At 42.2% G+C, this 18,102-nt stretch overlaps 1 protein-coding gene across 14 annotated transcripts; it reads left to right on the forward strand.

The window, feature by feature from the left end:
* Positions 1-786: 786 nt before the first annotated feature.
* On the forward strand, positions 787-16,319 carry LOC110793350 (uncharacterized). 14 transcript variants are annotated; one of them, XR_008931921.1, is made up of 6 exons: positions 797-1,054; positions 13,684-13,846; positions 14,550-14,608; positions 15,400-15,439; positions 15,535-15,583; positions 16,065-16,319. XR_008931921.1 is itself a non-coding variant. In XM_056841284.1 (2 exons), the coding sequence occupies exon 2, from the start codon at positions 4,349-4,351 to the stop codon at positions 5,891-5,893; it is 1,545 nt and encodes a 514-aa protein (XP_056697262.1). In that variant the 5' UTR covers positions 787-1,054; positions 2,916-4,348; the 3' UTR covers positions 5,894-13,677. The 14 variants fall into 14 exon arrangements, 1 of the variants encoding a protein (XP_056697262.1); XR_008931922.1 differs by having other exon boundaries at positions 796-1,054; positions 15,280-15,583; XR_002534678.2 differs by having other exon boundaries at positions 15,400-15,583.
* Positions 16,320-18,102: the final 1,783 nt, after the last annotated feature.

Raw genomic sequence — 18,102 nt, forward strand, 5'->3', positions numbered from 1 at the left:
AAAAATTGACACTTTATTTAATCATTAAATCTGAAAATTAAACTTCTTATGATTAAAAATCAATCCCATCAATTAAAACACGAAAACATTAAAACACGGTGTTCATAACCGTTCCCATCAATTTAAATAATCCAAAACAATTAAATAATCGTAATTAAATAATTTAAAACGGAATTTGGAACAAGGTAAGAAGTATACGGAGTTTGATTAACAACAACAACACACACACACACACACAACAACAGTTTGTGTTGCGTGTGTGGCAGCGACGCAAAGCAACTGCAGCATCACGAGCACGACAGGGTTCTCACAGCGCTCGTGAGCAGATCACACGAGGAGCAGCTCGCGCGAGGGCGCTGGGCATTGGGCTCCGCTCGGCATGACAACCGCAACAGCAGCGCACGCGGTGCGCGCGAGGGAGTGAGGGTGTGTGCGTGAGGCACGACAAGGTAGGCAGGGGAGGCACGGGCTGGCAGCGAGCAAGGCACGAAGGGGCGTGCTTGCTTCACTACTACAAAATAGGGCTATAGCAACGCCTTTTTAGATAACAGTTTTCCTGACGTTGCTATATCATAGTTATTGCAACAGTTAAATAATTATTAATTTGAGTACACTTTGACTTTGGAAAAACGTTGCTATAAAAAAACTATTGCAACACTTATACATTATGACTATTTTATTGCAACAGTTTTAGTTTTTTAATATTATAATGAGATATTACAACGGTTTTTTGTCAAGCATCTAAAACATGTTAAAAATTAAAAATTAAATAAAATAAGAAATTGGTGTATTAAAAAAATTTCAGTAGAGCGGTGTTTTTTATTTCGCTCCCCACTGCTTTTCACGATTTTGTTCACCCAAAAGGCCAAAACCCTTAGAGGCCTCTGCGTTCTTTTTCTCTTTCGCCCTCCTCGTCGTTGTCTTTTATCTTCCATCATCGTTCCTTGAAGCAACAGGCGATTGTAGATTGACGTTTCGGAATTGGCTATTGCGGTTCTAGATTGAAGATATAGAAAGCGGCAAAATCTAGTTCTGAATTGGCGAGAAGAACCACGTCAGTTTGCATCTCTTCAAATTTGGGCTTAAATTTCACAATTTTTCTGTTTAAGTTTTAATCCGATTTTGATGGAATTTTTCTATGTTGTTTTGAGTTCTAAATTAGGGTTCTTAATTGGGGAATTCGGTTAATTGGGGAATTTGGTTGATTGGGGAATATGGTTGATTTGGGAATTTGGTTGATTGTATTCATGCGTGTATTTGTTGATTCCAATGGGTTATTTCGGCTTATTTATTAAAAGTTCAGTTATTCTGCCACAGCTTCCTTTCTTTTGTTGTCTGGATCAGTTGGTTGTTTGGTGATGATGTGGAGTTTTAATTCACTGCTCCGTTCTATACTATTTCTATACTGTTGTTGGGTTATTTTTTTCTCGTTTCTGCTGCTTTGTGCTATTCTGCTGCTTTGTGCTATTCTACTACGCTATACTGTTGTTGGTTTTTTTTCTCGTTTCTGCTGCTACTGCTGCTCTATTCTGTGTTGTTGTACTACCTACTACTCGTTTTCAACTTCATAATATGGAAATATATGGTAAAGTGTTTTGTAAATTTGACCCATGTAGAGAGCATGTTTGGGAGGGAATGTGATGTTGGATATACATAAATTTGTATTGAGGTTTTAAGTGTTCACTTGGGAGAGAATCAAGCCTCTCGAAAGCTTGAATACTGGGTACATTTTCTGTATATTCCAGCTTATTAATCAAAATCACCCATCTTCTTCCTTGTAATTTTCTTATTTGATGTCTACGACATGTTAATTTATAGTAGTAACCTCCATTTACTCTGCTACTTCAGAACAGTTTATTATCAGTTCATTTTATTATTTGTTACTCTGTTGTTTATTATCAGTTTATTATTAGTTTCACCTTTTTCTTTTCTTTTCCTTTTTATTGGGGAGCGGGGGTGACACAAGGTTGGCTGCAATGAGGCGGGGGTGTGGGGGCTAGGCTGGGTGAGATGGAAAGCGCACATGAGACTAGGGTTGTCCGTACTAAGTTATTCAAATGCCTTTTAATAGGCTTACTAAGGGAAGCAACCCTCTAAGAGATAAATACACTATAGTTAGTTTCCTAATAACAAGGGATAAATACAAGGGAATAATTATCTAAAGTAACAACTTAAAAAATCAGTAAGATAAAACAAATATTAACTAGGTAAACTGGTCAACGCGACGTAGACTTATCTCCAACAAGGGTGACTTTTCTATATTTCTTAACATTTACATTTTTCTAATTTTTCCACTTCTCTTTCAAGTTCACCCATTTTAATTCAATTTATGCATTATAATCTTAGATTTCATTTTCTTTTAAAATGCATGTTAGAATTATTTAGATTATGAATAGGTAATTAAGGTTGTTTACGACTTTAATATGATGGATGCTCATAATTTCTTATTGATTTTGGAGATTGAAAATCTGATTTTGTGGTTCAGTTTGTAACAATGGTGTTGTCTTTTCATAATTTCATCACTTCTTAAATAGGTCTACTCAATTTCTGACAATTTTCTCTAGTTCTAAAATTTAAATTTTGATTATTTTTCCTTTCAATTTGAAAATTGACGTGTGTTTCACTAGCTATACGAATTATATGGGTCAGGATTAGTGATATCTCTGAAGATGGGTACTATGATGAAAGCATAAAGTTATATGATCGATTCTTCATTCTTACATTTTTGTGTGTATTAACTAAGTGTAGAACTTATAAACATGACTGAACAAAGAATGTTTTCGATCATGGTTGTTGGACAGATGTTTTTCTATTAGTAGACGATTATGTGATTGTATACGTATAATATACGAAGTATTGTTTTATAAATGTGATGTGAAAAACTAAAGATTAAGAGGGGGAGAAAGAATGTGTAGGTATCTGTTAGGGGGAAAAATACCCTCTTGGTGACATGGGAATACGTGGCAAGCATTGCTTACGTGGCTGCCAACAAGGCGCAAGGTGGCATTATTCGAACGGTATTCCCAACTGCTGGGCTCAAAACGGACGTTACAAACCCTTGATGAAGCCGGCCTTCATTACGTATTTATTATCTAATTATGAGCAATTATTCCATAAACGTTACATTCTTGTTGTAAATGCCTATAAAATGGCTTAGTCTTGTCTAGTTTACATACATGATTTTCAAGCAATAAACCTACGATTATCCTATGCTATTACATCTTGCTCTCACCATTTTCAATTATCTAGCTCGATCGATTGTTAGCACCTTTATCAAGGCAAGTTCGTCTCTAAGTCGAATTTGTCCAAAACAATTTGGCGCCCACCGTGGGGCTGACAACCAAAAGCAGCTCGATAATACCATTCCGATCACCATGTCTGGGAATGCTAGCTCATCCAATGATATCACTCGTCGCTTCGAAGCCATGGAGCAGCGCATCAACATCCTCCAAAAGGAGAACGAAGCGTTTCACTCTCAAGTGAGGTCCACCGCCTCCATCGCCACCGGATCCAGGTTCCAGTACCGACGAGACATCTCCGGGTTAAACCGCCGCTTGGATCTTGACGCAGCTCCAGATCACCCCCTCCATGTACCCTTTGGCGAACCTGGGGGTCCCGTTCTCCAGCAGATCCCCGCGAATTCGATCCATTACCGAATCAACCCCGTTCTAACCCGAGTTGGCTTCCCCCGCCTCCAACTCAACCATCCTCTGCAGGTACATCGGCAACAGTTGTCACCTCGATGGCTGCCCGGGTAACCCCACCTCAGGTCGGCATGACGACATCCACCATGGCGACGGCCCCCGCCTCCGCTCCGGTGTCTCGTCCGTTGCCTCCCCCAATGGTGACCATGTCAATGCCCCTGCCTGTTACGCTCCCGGCGCAAGGATCAACGCCAGCAATTCAAATGCCATGGGATCAACTCTTCTCTCAGCAAGTCGTCCAACCTGTTGTTAACCTGGTCACTTCGGCGCCAGGGGCACCTCCCCAGTTGATGATGATTCCTTTGGCGAGCCAGGCGCAGCAAGCAGCATTTCCCAATGCCCTAATGCGACCTGACTCTTCTCGAAACTATTCTCCATACACTCCTCTTAACAGGTCAGTCGCTCCGGTTAGTCACGGTTTCGTAACTCCTTTCCCTTATGTTGCAGGTACCCACGCTACTCAAGGAACGCCCCCTTACATGCAACAAGTGGTGCCGCAGTTCACTCCTCACTAACCTCATGGCGTACACCCACAGAGTACCTATTATCAACATCTCCAAGCCAGCCTTCCCGAAACGTTTAGCCCCCTCGTCCCGGTGCTCAACAGCATCTGTGAGAACACTAATCACCAACTCCAACAAATCATGACCATGATAAACAAAATTCCTGGTGTACCAACACCAATCAAAGAAGCTAGCCTAGACAGTTATGCCGACTCCCCATATGCTGATCCCATTGATGCAATAGACATCCCGAAACGATTTAGCCCACCCAACATTCCCATGTACGACGGGACAACCGACCCAAGAGAACATATCTTGACCTACAAACAGCGGATGATGACCATCCCAGTCCCCAAACACATGAGAAAAGCCAACCTTTGCAAAGGGTTCGGTTCGACATTGGTTGGGCCCGCCTTGAAGTGGTTGACTAGCCTGCCAAATGGATGCATTACCTCTTTTTCCCACCTCGACAACATGTTCAACCAACAGTTCGCCAGCAGCAGATGTCTAGAGAAGCAGACAAGCGACATATACCGAGTAATCCAGCGTCCTGACGAACCCCTGAAGGATTATATAGCCCGGTTCATCAGGGAGAAGGTGACCGTTCCTGAATGTGATGTTCCGACAGCCATCGAAGCGTTCAGACAGGGATTATATGGCGAAACCGACCTCTGGAGGGATTTAATCAAATACCCCTGCAAGACGTTCGAAGATGCTCAAGCCAAAGCAATGGCCCAAGTTAGGTTGGAAGAAACTCTCCATTCTCGGAAAGGGGGCAATGACTACTCAAAGACAGAAAGACGGTTGCCCTACCCCAAGAGGACCAACGACCGCCCTGCTCCTTATTCCCGACCTCAACATGTAGCAGTGGTGGAGGAAGACGACGACTCCGACTGGAAGAGCAGCCCGGATCTACCTCCAAAAATTAACGAATATTCTTTATGTGTTGACACTGTAGGTCTGATGAACCACCTCTCGAAGATGGGGAAAGCAGTGCAATGGCCGCCGAAGTCTAGCAAACCCGAGTCGAAGAAGGATCCCTCCAAATGGTGTGATTTCCATGTCGACATCGGTCACACAACCAACGCCTGCGTCGCGTTGAGGAGAGAAGTAGCCTACCTGCTGAAAAATGGTTACCTCAAGGACGTCATGTCAGATAAAGCTCGTGGCATTGTCAACAAAGACAACTCTAACTCTCCATCTCGACCTCCTTCACCTCCCCCTCATACTAAAACTGTGAATTTCATTGCTGGAGGTTCTGACATTTGTGGTTTAACTTATTCTGCAGCGAAGAGACACGCCCGAGAAAATGAGATAGACAGACCAGTCCGAGCTGTAGCCGCCAAATACCTAACCCCTATATCTTTTGATGAATCTGATGCAGGGGACATCTCGAACAAACATCATGACGGCTTGGTGATATCTATTCCTGTTGGAAACTGCATGATCAAACGAGTCCTCATCAACAATGGCAGCTCAACTAACGTGATGATGCTCGACGCCCTCAAGGAGATGGGGATCAACCCAGACACAGATGTCGTCAAAAAATCCACCGTGCTAATAGGGTTCAGTGGCGAGGCAAAAACCACCTTCGGAGAAGTTACCCTACCCGTTTACGCACAAGGAATCAACCAACAGGTAAAATTCTGTGTTATTGATTGCCCTTCATCTTACAACATTATTTAGGGCAGGCCGTGGATCCACGACATGAAGGCCATCCCTTCGACATATCACCAAACCATAAAGTTCCCGACTCGATGGGGGGTTCAAGAAATCAAAGGAGACCAGCAAGAGTCCAAAGAATGCTATAAGGCGGCCCTAAAGCCATCGGCCACAAATAAATCCTTATTATATCCAACTCCGAACCAGCGAGCTACGAAGAACCTAAATCTGAACAACTCGACGAGATCATCTTGGATCCTGCGAAACCAGAACAGGTCGTCTTTATTGGATGCGATGTACCCGACGACATCAGGTCGGAGCTCGTTACATTTCTCAAAGCCAACGCGGATTGCTTCGCATGGTCACACGAAGATATGCCAGGCATCAGCACAGACGTCATCACTCACAAACTCAGTGTCGACCCCCGACATAAGCCCGTAAAACAAAAGCGGCGGAAGTTCGCTCCAGAACGCAACCAAATTATCAACGATGAAGTTCAGCAACTACTAGATACAGGAAAGATCAGGGAGGTGAAATATCCAGACTGGTTGGCCAATGTCGTCGTAGTCAGGAAGAAGAATGGGAAATGGCGAGTGTGCATAGATTTCACCGACATCTACAAAGCATGCCCTAAAGATTCTTTTCCCCTACCCCACATCGACGCCATGGTTGATGCTACTGCGGGACACGAGATGCTCACATTCATGGACGCGTTCAGTGGCTACAACCAAATTCTGATGCACCCAGAAGATCAAGAGAAAACCGCCTTCATCACAGAGCGGGGAACTTATTGTTACATGGTCATGCCGTTCAGATTAAGGAACGCAGGCGCCACCTATCAGCGCCTAGTCAACAAAATGTTCAGAAAACAGCTGGGCGACACAATGAAAGTCTACATCGACGACATGCTTGTGAAATCCAAGAAAGCCTCGGATCACATCACGCATCTTCAGCAAGCCTTCGACGTGTTGCGAGAGTACAACATGAAACTCAACCCCACCAAATGTTCGTTCGGAGTCTCTTCCGGAAAATTTTTAGGTTACATGGTTACTCAAAGAGGCATCGAAGCTATTCCTGATCAGATCCGCGCAATCATCAACTTACAATCACCTCTAAACCAGAAGGACGTACAAAAATTAGCAGGCAGAGTGGCTGCCCTCAACCGCTTCATCTCCAGGTCGTCCGACAAGTGCAAATTGTTCTATGACATCCTCAGGAAGAATGAGAAGTTGAGCTGGACTGACCGACACGAAGCCGCATTGCAGCAACTCAAGCAATACCTGTCAAACCCCCCGTTACTGTCCAAACCAAAAAACAATGAAGTGCTACAAGTATACCTCGCAGTTACAGAGTCGACCATCAGTGCAGTGTTAGTACGGGAAGAAGACGGAAAGCAGCTACCTGTTTATTACGTCAGTAAGTCCTTACTTAGCGCCGAGACAAGGTACTCTCATCTCGAAAAACTTGTCCTTGCTTTGTCGTTGCTTCTGTTATATTGCGTCCTCATTTCGAATGTCATCCTATCATTGTTAGAACTAACTATCCCATGAAGTCAATCATGAGGAAACCCGAGTTGTCTGGCAGGATGTACAAATGGGCTATACAATTAGGTTGTTACGACATCCGGTACGAACCTCGCACAGCCATCAAGTCGCAAGCCCTGGCTGATTTTGTGGCTGACTTCAGCCCGAGCCTCCAACACGAAGTCGATCACGAAGTCAACACACTGACCAACAATGGATCCTCGTCAACATGGACCCTACATACTGACGGCTCCTCCAACATACGGGGGACAGGCCTCGGCATCGTGCTAAAGTCGCCACAAGGGGACACCATAGTACAATCTTTCTGTTGCGAGTTCAAAGCTACCAACAACGAAGCAGAGTACGAAGCTTTGATCTTGGGGTTGTCATTAGCACTCGACATGAATATCCGCCGACTTGAGGTACCTTGCGATTCTTTATTAATTATCAGCCAGATTAACGGTTCATATGCAGCGAAGGACTAAAAAATGCAGGCCCACTTGGAAATAGCAAAAAGGCTCGTGAACAAGTTCGACTCATGCACCTTACAACAAATACCAAGAGACCAAAACACCCAGGCTGACGCCTTAGCCAACCTTGGCTCAAACATTAAACCTAAACTCACCTCCATCCCCGTAGTCCACTTAATGTATCCAGCCATCACCAAAGATAACCTACCCATCACCGAACAGTCTCAACCTACTCAAATGCCCTCATGGCGCGACCCTTACATACACTGGATTAAACACAACACTACCCCACCTGGAGTCACCCACGAAAAAGCCTTCCGCATGAAAGCCTCCAGATTTATCCTAATCCATGGAGTATTGTTCAGAAAGTCGGTTGCAGGACCGTACCTGAGATGCCTTGATCATGACGAGATCGAGTCGACATTGCGCAACATACATGATGGAGAATGTGGAAACCACGCCGGAGGAAGAAGCTTAGCCCACAAAACCCTTACCATGGGATATTTCTGGCCCACCATGAAGAAAGACGCAATCACCTTTGCTAAGAAGTGCGACTCCTGCCAGCGGTTCGCATCCATCTCTCATCAACCTTGTGAAGTACTCCATCCTATCTTGTCCCCTTGGCCCTTCACGAAATGGGGGATGGACATAGTAGGTCCCTTACCACAGGCGTCAGGACAACGCGTCTTCATGTTGGCAATGACCGATTACTTCTCCAAATGGATCGAAGCAGAAGCTTTCAAGCGAGTTCGAGATACTGAAGTCATTTCGTTCATCAAACGAAATATCCTTAGTCGGTTCGGTATCCCTTCCGAGATCGTCTACGACAATGGTTCTCAGTTCATCAGCAACAAAACCAAAGAATTCTGCAGTAGGTATAACATCACCTTGCACACCTCAACACCAAGATATCCTCAAGAAAATGGCCAAGCCGAGTCAAGTAACAAAATCATCATCAACAACCTCAAGAAGCGCCTCGATAACGCCAAAGGAAGATGGGCAGACGAGTTACCTATGATCCTTTAGGCCGACAGGACGACGCCAAAGACAGCGACCAACCACGCTCCTTTCTCCTTGGTCTTCGGTTGCGAGGCAGTCATCCCTCCCAAAGTCGAACTCCCCATAGCAAGAAGCAGTTTCATGGCACCAGGAATGAACGACTCAGTCTTGGCTTACGACATCGATACTGTTGACGAACTTAGGGAAGCGTCACTGGTCAGGATGGCCTCCTACCAACAAGCCGTCGCGAACAGCTACAACAAGAATGTGAGGGTTCGGATATTCTAGCAGGGAGATTGGGTTCTGCGCAAGGTCTTCCCAAACAAAAAGGATCCTCGACACGGCAAGTTGACCCCGACATGGGAAGGTCCCTACCAGATCGTGAGACGAACAGGACATGGTGCATACGAGTTAGTCGACAAAGACGGCACACCCATCCCAAGAAGTTGGAATGCGACACACCTAAAACTGTACCATTTCTTAACACTCGAATAACTTTTGCTTTCTAAGTTTTTCTAACACAACAGGTACTCTAGCATTCATCGCCATTATGTCGATACCCCCGAGACGGAATGGGCATGACGTATTACGAAGTCGAGAACATCTCGAACTATATACACTTATAAGTAACCAGAAGTTAAGTCCCTCTCCTCTATCTTTTTTCCTTTTTTGTATGTTATCACCACTACTGACTTAGGCATCGGAGGGCCGTTGGCTCCACCAACGGCCAACCCTCACGCCATCGTCTTGTTTTGCAGACAACACCGTGGCGACATCATAAGTATACACTTAGGAGGAATAACGAACATAAAGACTCGACTCGACTTCGTCTCGTATTTCTCCTTGAACTCTTTCTTTCTTTTTTTCTCCTTGTCGTAATTTCCTCTCATTTTTATGTTGCTCCATACTGACTTAAGCATCGGTGTTGTGTTGACAGTATGGTGCCCACATGGTGACGAATTCGACAAGGAGACAACAGATGAAGCAAAGTGTACAACACAACATACATGAAACCAAAAGTCGAAATTGTGCACGCATGTTTAGAAACACGAAGTGAAAGGAAAACAGTGTTCTTTTATTCAAAAATGCTTGTATACATTACATATTACAAATCTTAGAAATTACAAAACACAATTTAGGCCATTACAAAAACGCCTGGTACACTACAATGTACACTACATACATAATGGAATACAGATCTACTTTTTTTCTACAGCATACATTTCTTGCAGGTTCCCCTTTGACAGGCTGGAGGCGTCACCAAAGTCGAACTCGAGGTATGTGCCCAACCTGCAAAACAAACACCAAACCAAACACATTTTTCCAAAAACAAAGCAAGCACCACAGAATTCACAAACCACAAATATTTACATGACTTGCCCCCTTGGACAAGCCCAAAAACATTCAAAAGACTGCCGCCTTCAAGGCGAAACACAACCACAAATATCTTTTCGACCTTCCCAAAGGCCGAACACACAAAACATTGTTTAAAAAACCATTGTTTAACAAACACAACATTCAAATTTAAATTTTTTAAGGAGGGGGGACAGAACTACTCCTGATGATCTGCTGGGCCTGCATTCTCCCCTTGTTCGCCATCGCCTGGTGCCGCCATCGTCTCGACATCGGGGCTGGTTGCAGTTGCACCCTCCTCGACGTCTTCTTCATCGCTAACGGCACCAGGGGGGATATAGTCTTCGGGGAATGCAGTGTTGAACTGAGAAATGTCTTCGTCAGGAGTCTTGTTCACATGTTTGCCCGCCTTGAACTCCTCCATCATCTCGGCCTTCGTTTTCCAAGTGTAGTAACCAGCACACTCGTAAATCCTCGCCTTGACTTTGGAGAGAGACGTCTTCAGCTCGTCGACCTCAGCAACCAGCGACTCCTTCTCAGCATTCAACTGTGCGACCTCAGCAGCCCCCTTCTCTTGACTCACCTGCAGCGCCTCAGCCCTTGCTGTCGCCTCCTTGGCCACATCGCCAAGACGACCAGCCTCCTGCTTTGCCTTCTTCATGTCATTTTTTAGTTTTACTATTTGATCTTCTAACATGATGACATGATGACGTGTGGCTAGAGAAGATTGCAGGGCCTGTGTGAAAGCAAATTATTTAAAGTGTAGAAAGTGACGAGATGAGGATGGCAGGGGCGAAGAAATTAAAAAGAAAAAGCAAACACATACCCTCCATGCATCCGAGACGCTCTCGACAGTTGCAGCTACTGGGGACAAAGACTCCTGGCGCTCCCGGCTTGACGGCATCCAGAGACGATCGACTTCAGGCCAAAGCTGAACCCGTGGCACATCTGCCGACCCGTAGTCGTCAGGGAACTCCACTGCAAGCTTCCTCTTCCGAGATGGAGGCGGCAGCTTTTTCTCAGCAGGCAGAAGCGAGCTGGTCTCCTCCGTCACCGTGGTGTCAGTTGAAGCCTTTGGCGGCCTCGGTGGTGACAACACAGTGATGGGTTTGGCTCGAGACACACTTCCCAGTGACTCCAACCTCTTCCTCAGCAATGCATCCGCAGATGGGGCCTTGCCAGAGCGTGTCGACGGGCCAGTACCTGTTGATAGCATTTATTTGACGACTCAGTCTCGTCACAGCAGTTGCAAATTGTATTTTGTATTGAAAAGGGCGACGAACCCAGACAGAATGTAAACTAACCCTAATCCATGTTTACCTGTTGATGTCGACATGTTCACAGGTTCAGAAACTTCTTCTTCTTGAGAAGGCTCCTCGCGTTCGAACTTGAGGCCGATGAAAGCTCTGTCCTTTAGAGGGACCCCCAACAGCACATCAGTCTTTTCTATGGCTTCGGCACTAACACCAACTGTGTCGAAGGATGCACCTACAAAAACACAAAAGTGAGACAAAGTCAAATCAACAAGCCCAAAAAACACCAAAAACAAACAAAATACCTCTAGCCATCCACTCCCCCGTCAAGAAGTCGGAGTCGGGCCCTAAACTAGCCAACTCCACAAAAAAGAACCGACCCATCCACCCGCGGTCGTTCGACTTGTCCGCACCAAGAAGAGCCTCCCTGTCGTCCTTGACATGTAGCAAGTACCTACCAGCCCCATAATTTTGGACCTTGTAGGTATACACAAGGTCCTCAACCCGGAACTCCATGTCCAGTTTGCCGGCTAGATGGTCGACCAGGTGCATCACCCTACAGACCTGCGGCATCAGTTGCGCCGGCGGCACAGCCAGCGCCCTTAGAACTCCTTGCACCAGTGGCGAGAAGGGATAAGTATACCCAATTCTGAAGGGATCCTCATAGAAGCACACCAAGTCGTCCGATACCCAATCGGCCCGTTCGTCGGGCTACGGCAAACGAATTACCGCCGACAGAGGAAAACCGCACTCCTCCCTGAGCGACTCCACATCCTGCTTCCCCCAAGTGGCCGGCCGAGCATTCTTTCTGTCCACAATGTGGGTAGGGCTTAAAATCGGCCCCTCAGTCAGATCGCACTCCACCACCACTCTCTTGTTCTTCGCACGGGTGGATTTCGTCCCCATTCGTTGCGACATAGAAGGAATCAAAGAAAGAAAGAAGAAGAGAAGAAGATGGAAGCCGAGCAGTTACCTGGAAAAAGGAGAGAGAAAGAGCGCCGATCGTTTTTTCTGGGAAAGAGAAGAGAGAGATTGCAGAAGTGATTGCGGATGGTTGGAAGCGCAGTCCTATTTATTGGCGCAGATAGACGGTTGGCGTCTCCAAGGCAAAAGTCATCATGATCTTGACGCCGTCAATGTTGGGGAGGTTAAGAGGCGGTTTCCGTTTTTTCCTTCCGCGAAACCCATTTCTCCTTTTTTGAACTTCCCAGAATAAATTCAAAATGGGTTTGGGGACAATTGTTAGGCGGAAAACTACCCTCTTGGTGACATGGGCATACGTGGCAAGCATTGCTTACGTGGCTGCCAACAAGGCGCAAGGTGGCATTATTCGAACGGTATTCCCAACTGCTGGGCTCAAAACGGATGTTACAAACCCTTGATGAAGCCGGCCTTCATTACGTATTTATTATCTAATTATGAGCAATTATTCCATAAACGTTACATTCTTGTTGTAAATGCCTATTAAATGGCTTAGTCTTGTCTAGTTTACATACATGATTTTCAAGCAATAAACCTACGATTATCCTATGCTATTACATCTTGCTCTCACCATTTTCAATTATCTAGCTCGATCGATTGTTAGCACCTTCATCAAGCAAATTCGTCTCTAAGTCGAATTTGCCCAAAACAGTATCACTTTATCTTTGACATTTATAATACGAAGTCCACTTTCATTAAAGGATTTCATTTTATTGGACAAGTACAAGAAAATTCAGAAAGTACGTGGATAAGGTTTGAATCATTAACTCACATATAGCAGGACAAAGTTAAAGTAAGAAACCATTAGTTTTACAGAAGTAGTTCACACATTATATCTTCCTAACTAAAACTACAATTGCTTTTTTTTTGGTTGGACAAGTAGAGCTTCTTGGAGGTAGTTTTCTGTGTGAGTCCAGCTAAAGTTTGGTGGCTAATTTTTCTTATAAAGCTAAGATGTTTACTTGTGATTATCTAAAAGTCCTGGTTTCATGGCCTCATTTATGTTATGTTTCAATATCTTTTTATATGAACTGAATGCGATGCAATACTCATGCGGTTAATTGCAACTCCATCTGTAATAATCTTTACTGGTTTTGTTGGTTTGCTTTTCCTCTTGTGTCTATGTTTTTTCGGTCTTGTCGCATGGTAGGTCGCGTGTTTGCTGGTTTTGTTGGAGTAATTGTTTTTCTTGGGATGTCTATTGGTACTGATTTATTTAAGAAATAATGATTTAGGTGCCCTAGTCAGTTTATAGCTCTTTTAGGAATTGTGCAATAATCAGTCAGAGAGGACTTCACCGAATTGCTTTATTTAGGAAGGACCTGGTACCAGGTTGAAAGCAGTTGCTCTTGGTGCTATAGTTATAACTTACGTGAATCAGGTTCATTGGTTTCTAAGGTAGGTTCAAACAAGGATTATATTTAACATATTACACTTTCTGATATGAAATTAGTTATGCTTGGTCGTGTTTTATGTTGAGATATTTGGCATTATTTGTCTTTAGTTTTGTTCCCCACTGTCGGGATATCCTGATCTTAGCACTTATATTAGGTTTGTGGCAAGTCAGGTTAGGAATTCCCAACTCGCTGACATCTCCCGATTCATTGAGCTGCCCAGTCTTTCAATTAGAAACACAAGCTCATGGACTGGTCCATTACCAAAAAAATCCTTGTTCATTTTTTTAATTAAAGGATTCGCGCTGTCAGCCACTTAATTATGTGATTTGTAAGATTAATGGTTTATTAACACATATTCGATGTGCTGACGTCTTTTTTTGTCTTTACAGTCCCTGCCACTTTGGCTCCTCTTCTTTCTTATCTGTGTGCAATGTTAGCATTATGTGAAATGTTGTTTCGATCAATGTACTCAATCCTTGTGTGTTTTTTCTTTTTCTTTTAAACGTTTCTGGAGGGGTGTAAATTAGTAAGGTAGAGCAGTCTATCAATGTCACCCTCACTTTTGCTGCGAGGAAAAGGATAGTAAATTAGTAAGTGAATAACTCACTTTTATGAAACCTTGCTGGATTTATTCTATAACCTTTCTTGAATCTATTATCTTGATCAAAGTCTTATGGCATCTATATTTTGTTGCATTTTGACAGGGATCCATTCTCCAAAGTTGTGGATTCGAAACATTTGAAAGCTTCTCTTGTGTCTCGTGGTAATCATCTTTTGCAACTAATAAAACAATATAATTTTAATTATCAAATATTTCAATCTTATTTTTTTGGGAGTATATAAGTTTCTAGAGTCTTATACGTAGCATATCCAATTAAAAGAGTAGATCAAATATTATTTCTTGGTTGTTTCTACAAGACAGACTAATGACTGCTGATAAATTGATACGACTCCACAACTAAACCAAAAAAGAACATAGATACACCCATTCATAGATGATTTGGGTACAATTTATGGGATGATGCAAGTACAGTGTGTAGATGACTCTCATGGATACTCTTAATTGATGGAGTTAGTTAATCTACTAAAACAATGGCTCTTAGTGGAGTTTTGTATCTGACAGATTGACATGATCTGATAGCTGAAGTAGACACAGACAAATTCTAGTGACCAAGAGTCCTCTATATAATAGAGATTTCTAAGGAGATTATTTTAGTTGAAACACCAAAATCGTGTTGTTTGATACAAAGATCTATGATCAGGCTTTGGTTTTGGTTTTATCAATAGAGAGGCAATAATAGGTAGAGCTTCATTTTTATTAATGAAGATAAAACTAGAGTGATGATCAAAGTTATTTCTGAAAGATTAATTGACACTGTAACCAAATACTAGAATAAGTTGCTAATGTAGGGTTGGCTATCTTTGACAATGAAGGGAACGAAGGGCTAGGAATCTGAAACAGGGACTGTTTTAATCATCATATACCTTTCTTTGATGATTTTGTAGCACCAAATCTTTTAGATTTGATGAGTTGTTTTATCCATCATGACTTAGGCAAGAGCCTTATCAGAAGAACCAGAGTTTTGACATGGGGGTGAGCAGCTCCTCTTCGTTTTAACTCTATCTCTCTTCATCCGTCCCTGCTCTATTTCAAAGAGGAAAATAACCATACCTGTCTAATGCGCTTAGGATCCACATGGCGTAACGCGCAAGCTAGGGAAACAAAATGGGGATAGAGGTTTGAACTTTGAACCCTTGACTTTGTGTTTGCAATTACCAACTTTACCATATTGGAAAATTATTTTATAAAATAAACTTATGTTATGTATACAGCTAAATTTCATAATTTTAGCCGTGGCAAATGCCAGTAGTAAAAAAAATTGACAACGATTTTTTTTTGTCAAAAGATGGTCAGATGTCCTCAAGGCTTCATAATTATAACCAATCAGCAACAGCAACAACAACAACTATATTATAATCAACATTTATAACTGTTCTGTTTTTCTGTTCATTTAAGTTCTGATCTTCTTTGATTTTCAGTTCAGTTCTGATCAGTTGTTTGTTCAGTTCCGTTTTGATCTGCTTTGCTCGTTTGTGTCTCTTTCAGTGCAACTGTGTTGTGGTTTTCAGCTGTTGTTTTGCAGAATTTATCATATTATTTCATTTTAATTACATGCATTAATTTTCTTATTATATTGACTATTATTTTCTGTTTACAGGATGGTAAGAAGGAGAATAGTAGATAAAAGGATGGCATGAAGGGCACAGATTGAAGTTCTTTTGGACTGATTTGGACAATAAATTAAATACTAGATAGATTTTACATGTTTAAACTATTAGTTCTTTTTGGAGATTCATTGGTTTTCTTAATTGATGTTCTTATATTATAACAATTATTTTTGTTATTAGAATGATTGTTATGGATATTTTGTTTTAATAATAAGTAAAACTTAATTCGAAATAAATGTTTTCTACTTGTAGTGGTAAGATTATTTGGTATAATATTTTCATATAAATGAGCTATTAAATAAACACGTATGAAACTGTTTCTATAAGGTTACATTAAAGTGTCGCAATAGTTGTATCAAGAAACGTTGTTATATATAGATCACATAAAAATGTCGCAATGGTGTGGCAAGAAACGTTGCTATAGGCTCATGTAAAGGTGTCGCAATAGTTGTATCAAGAAACGTTGCTATAGACTCATGTAAAAGCGTCGCAATAGCGGTATCAAGAAATGTTGCAATAGACTACAAAATTGTTGCAATATTAAAGCAATAAACGTTGCCATAGACTGTTGGTAGTGTTGCTTTAGATAATAAAAGTGTTAGCCTAGACCCTAAAACTGTTGCTTAAAATCCTAAATAAGTGTTACTAAAACTTAATAATTGTTGCCTTAGATATAATAAAACTGTTGGCAAAAGTTAAAAGTTGTTGCCTAAGAAAAGCGTTGCTAATGACAACTATGGCAGCAGTTTTATAATGTTGTTGCCTAAGGCATAATAACTGTTGCCATAGAGTTATAGCAGCGCCACCTATTGGCAACGCCATATAAAATGTTGCTATAGGTCTATGGCAACATTTAATAGATCTTTGCCAACACATTTAGGCCGTTGCTATAGCCCTATTTTGTAGTAGTGCTTGTGGCAGAAGAAAAGGGTGGACGAAGGAGAGAGAAAGTGCCGCAAGGAGGAGAGAGAGAGAGAGAGAGAGAGAGAGAGAATTCAGAAATATAATATGGGGATTTAATGAGGGGAAGGGTTGTATTTATAGCTTTTCCTTCCCTCATGGGCTAGGATTTGGGGTTTTGAGTTGGGCTTGCTTACGGGCTTAATTAAAATTAATTCCTTGCAAGCCTGTTGGGTTTGACAATGAAATTGGATTGGGCTTAGATTAGAATTAAATTCGTTTTCAAAATACGACCCAACAATTCCCGAATAAATAAATTCGTTTAATTTATTTAATAAAAAATCCGATTTTCTTAAATAATTAATAATTAAATTATTTAAAATAAAATACATTTAATTCTCATCAGATGCAATTAAATTCGTAAATCTTTATAAATACAATAAAAATATATTTATAAATTATGGAAAGTACGAGGTATTACAGCCTACCCTCCTTAAAAGAAGTTTCGTCCCGAAACTTGGGCACGGAAATCACAATTCAAAAATCTAGACTTAAGACTTTATGAGACTTTAATGCGTTTTCTTGTAGAAAGTTTTAGTTGTTGTACTCTTTAAGTAATTCAACATGACAATATAGAGAGAAACTTCACTAAAATGCACTAAATTAGGCATACCGTAAGGGGCAAATTAGGTAAATAAGGTAAAAAGCGCGAAATTCTACCGCACTCTACCCCCTTAAAGAAAACGAGTTACGGCCCCGTAACTCAACTAACCTCGGGAAAAAGCTCGGGATATTTCTTTCTCATTTCTTCCTCGGCTTCCCAGGTAGCTTCCTCAGATTCTTGGTTAGACCATAACAATTTAACAATCTTAACATCCTTAATCCGTGTACTACGCACTTTGCTATCGAGGATTTTGACAGGTCTTTCCTCAAATGTCAAACTTTGGTCTAACTCTATGGTCTCCGGTTGCAGTACATGCGACTTGTCCGGGACATACTTTCTCAACTGAGATACATGGAACACATTGTGCACTCTATGCAAGTCCATGGGTAAGTCTAATCTATATGCCACCTTTCCTATCCTTTCTAAGATCTCATATGGGCCTATATATTTTGGGCTTAGCTTTC

This window comes from Spinacia oleracea, chromosome 4 (genome assembly GCF_020520425.1).
Source record: "Spinacia oleracea cultivar Varoflay chromosome 4, BTI_SOV_V1, whole genome shotgun sequence".
In the NCBI taxonomy this organism is placed as follows: Eukaryota; Viridiplantae; Streptophyta; class Magnoliopsida; order Caryophyllales; family Amaranthaceae; genus Spinacia; species Spinacia oleracea.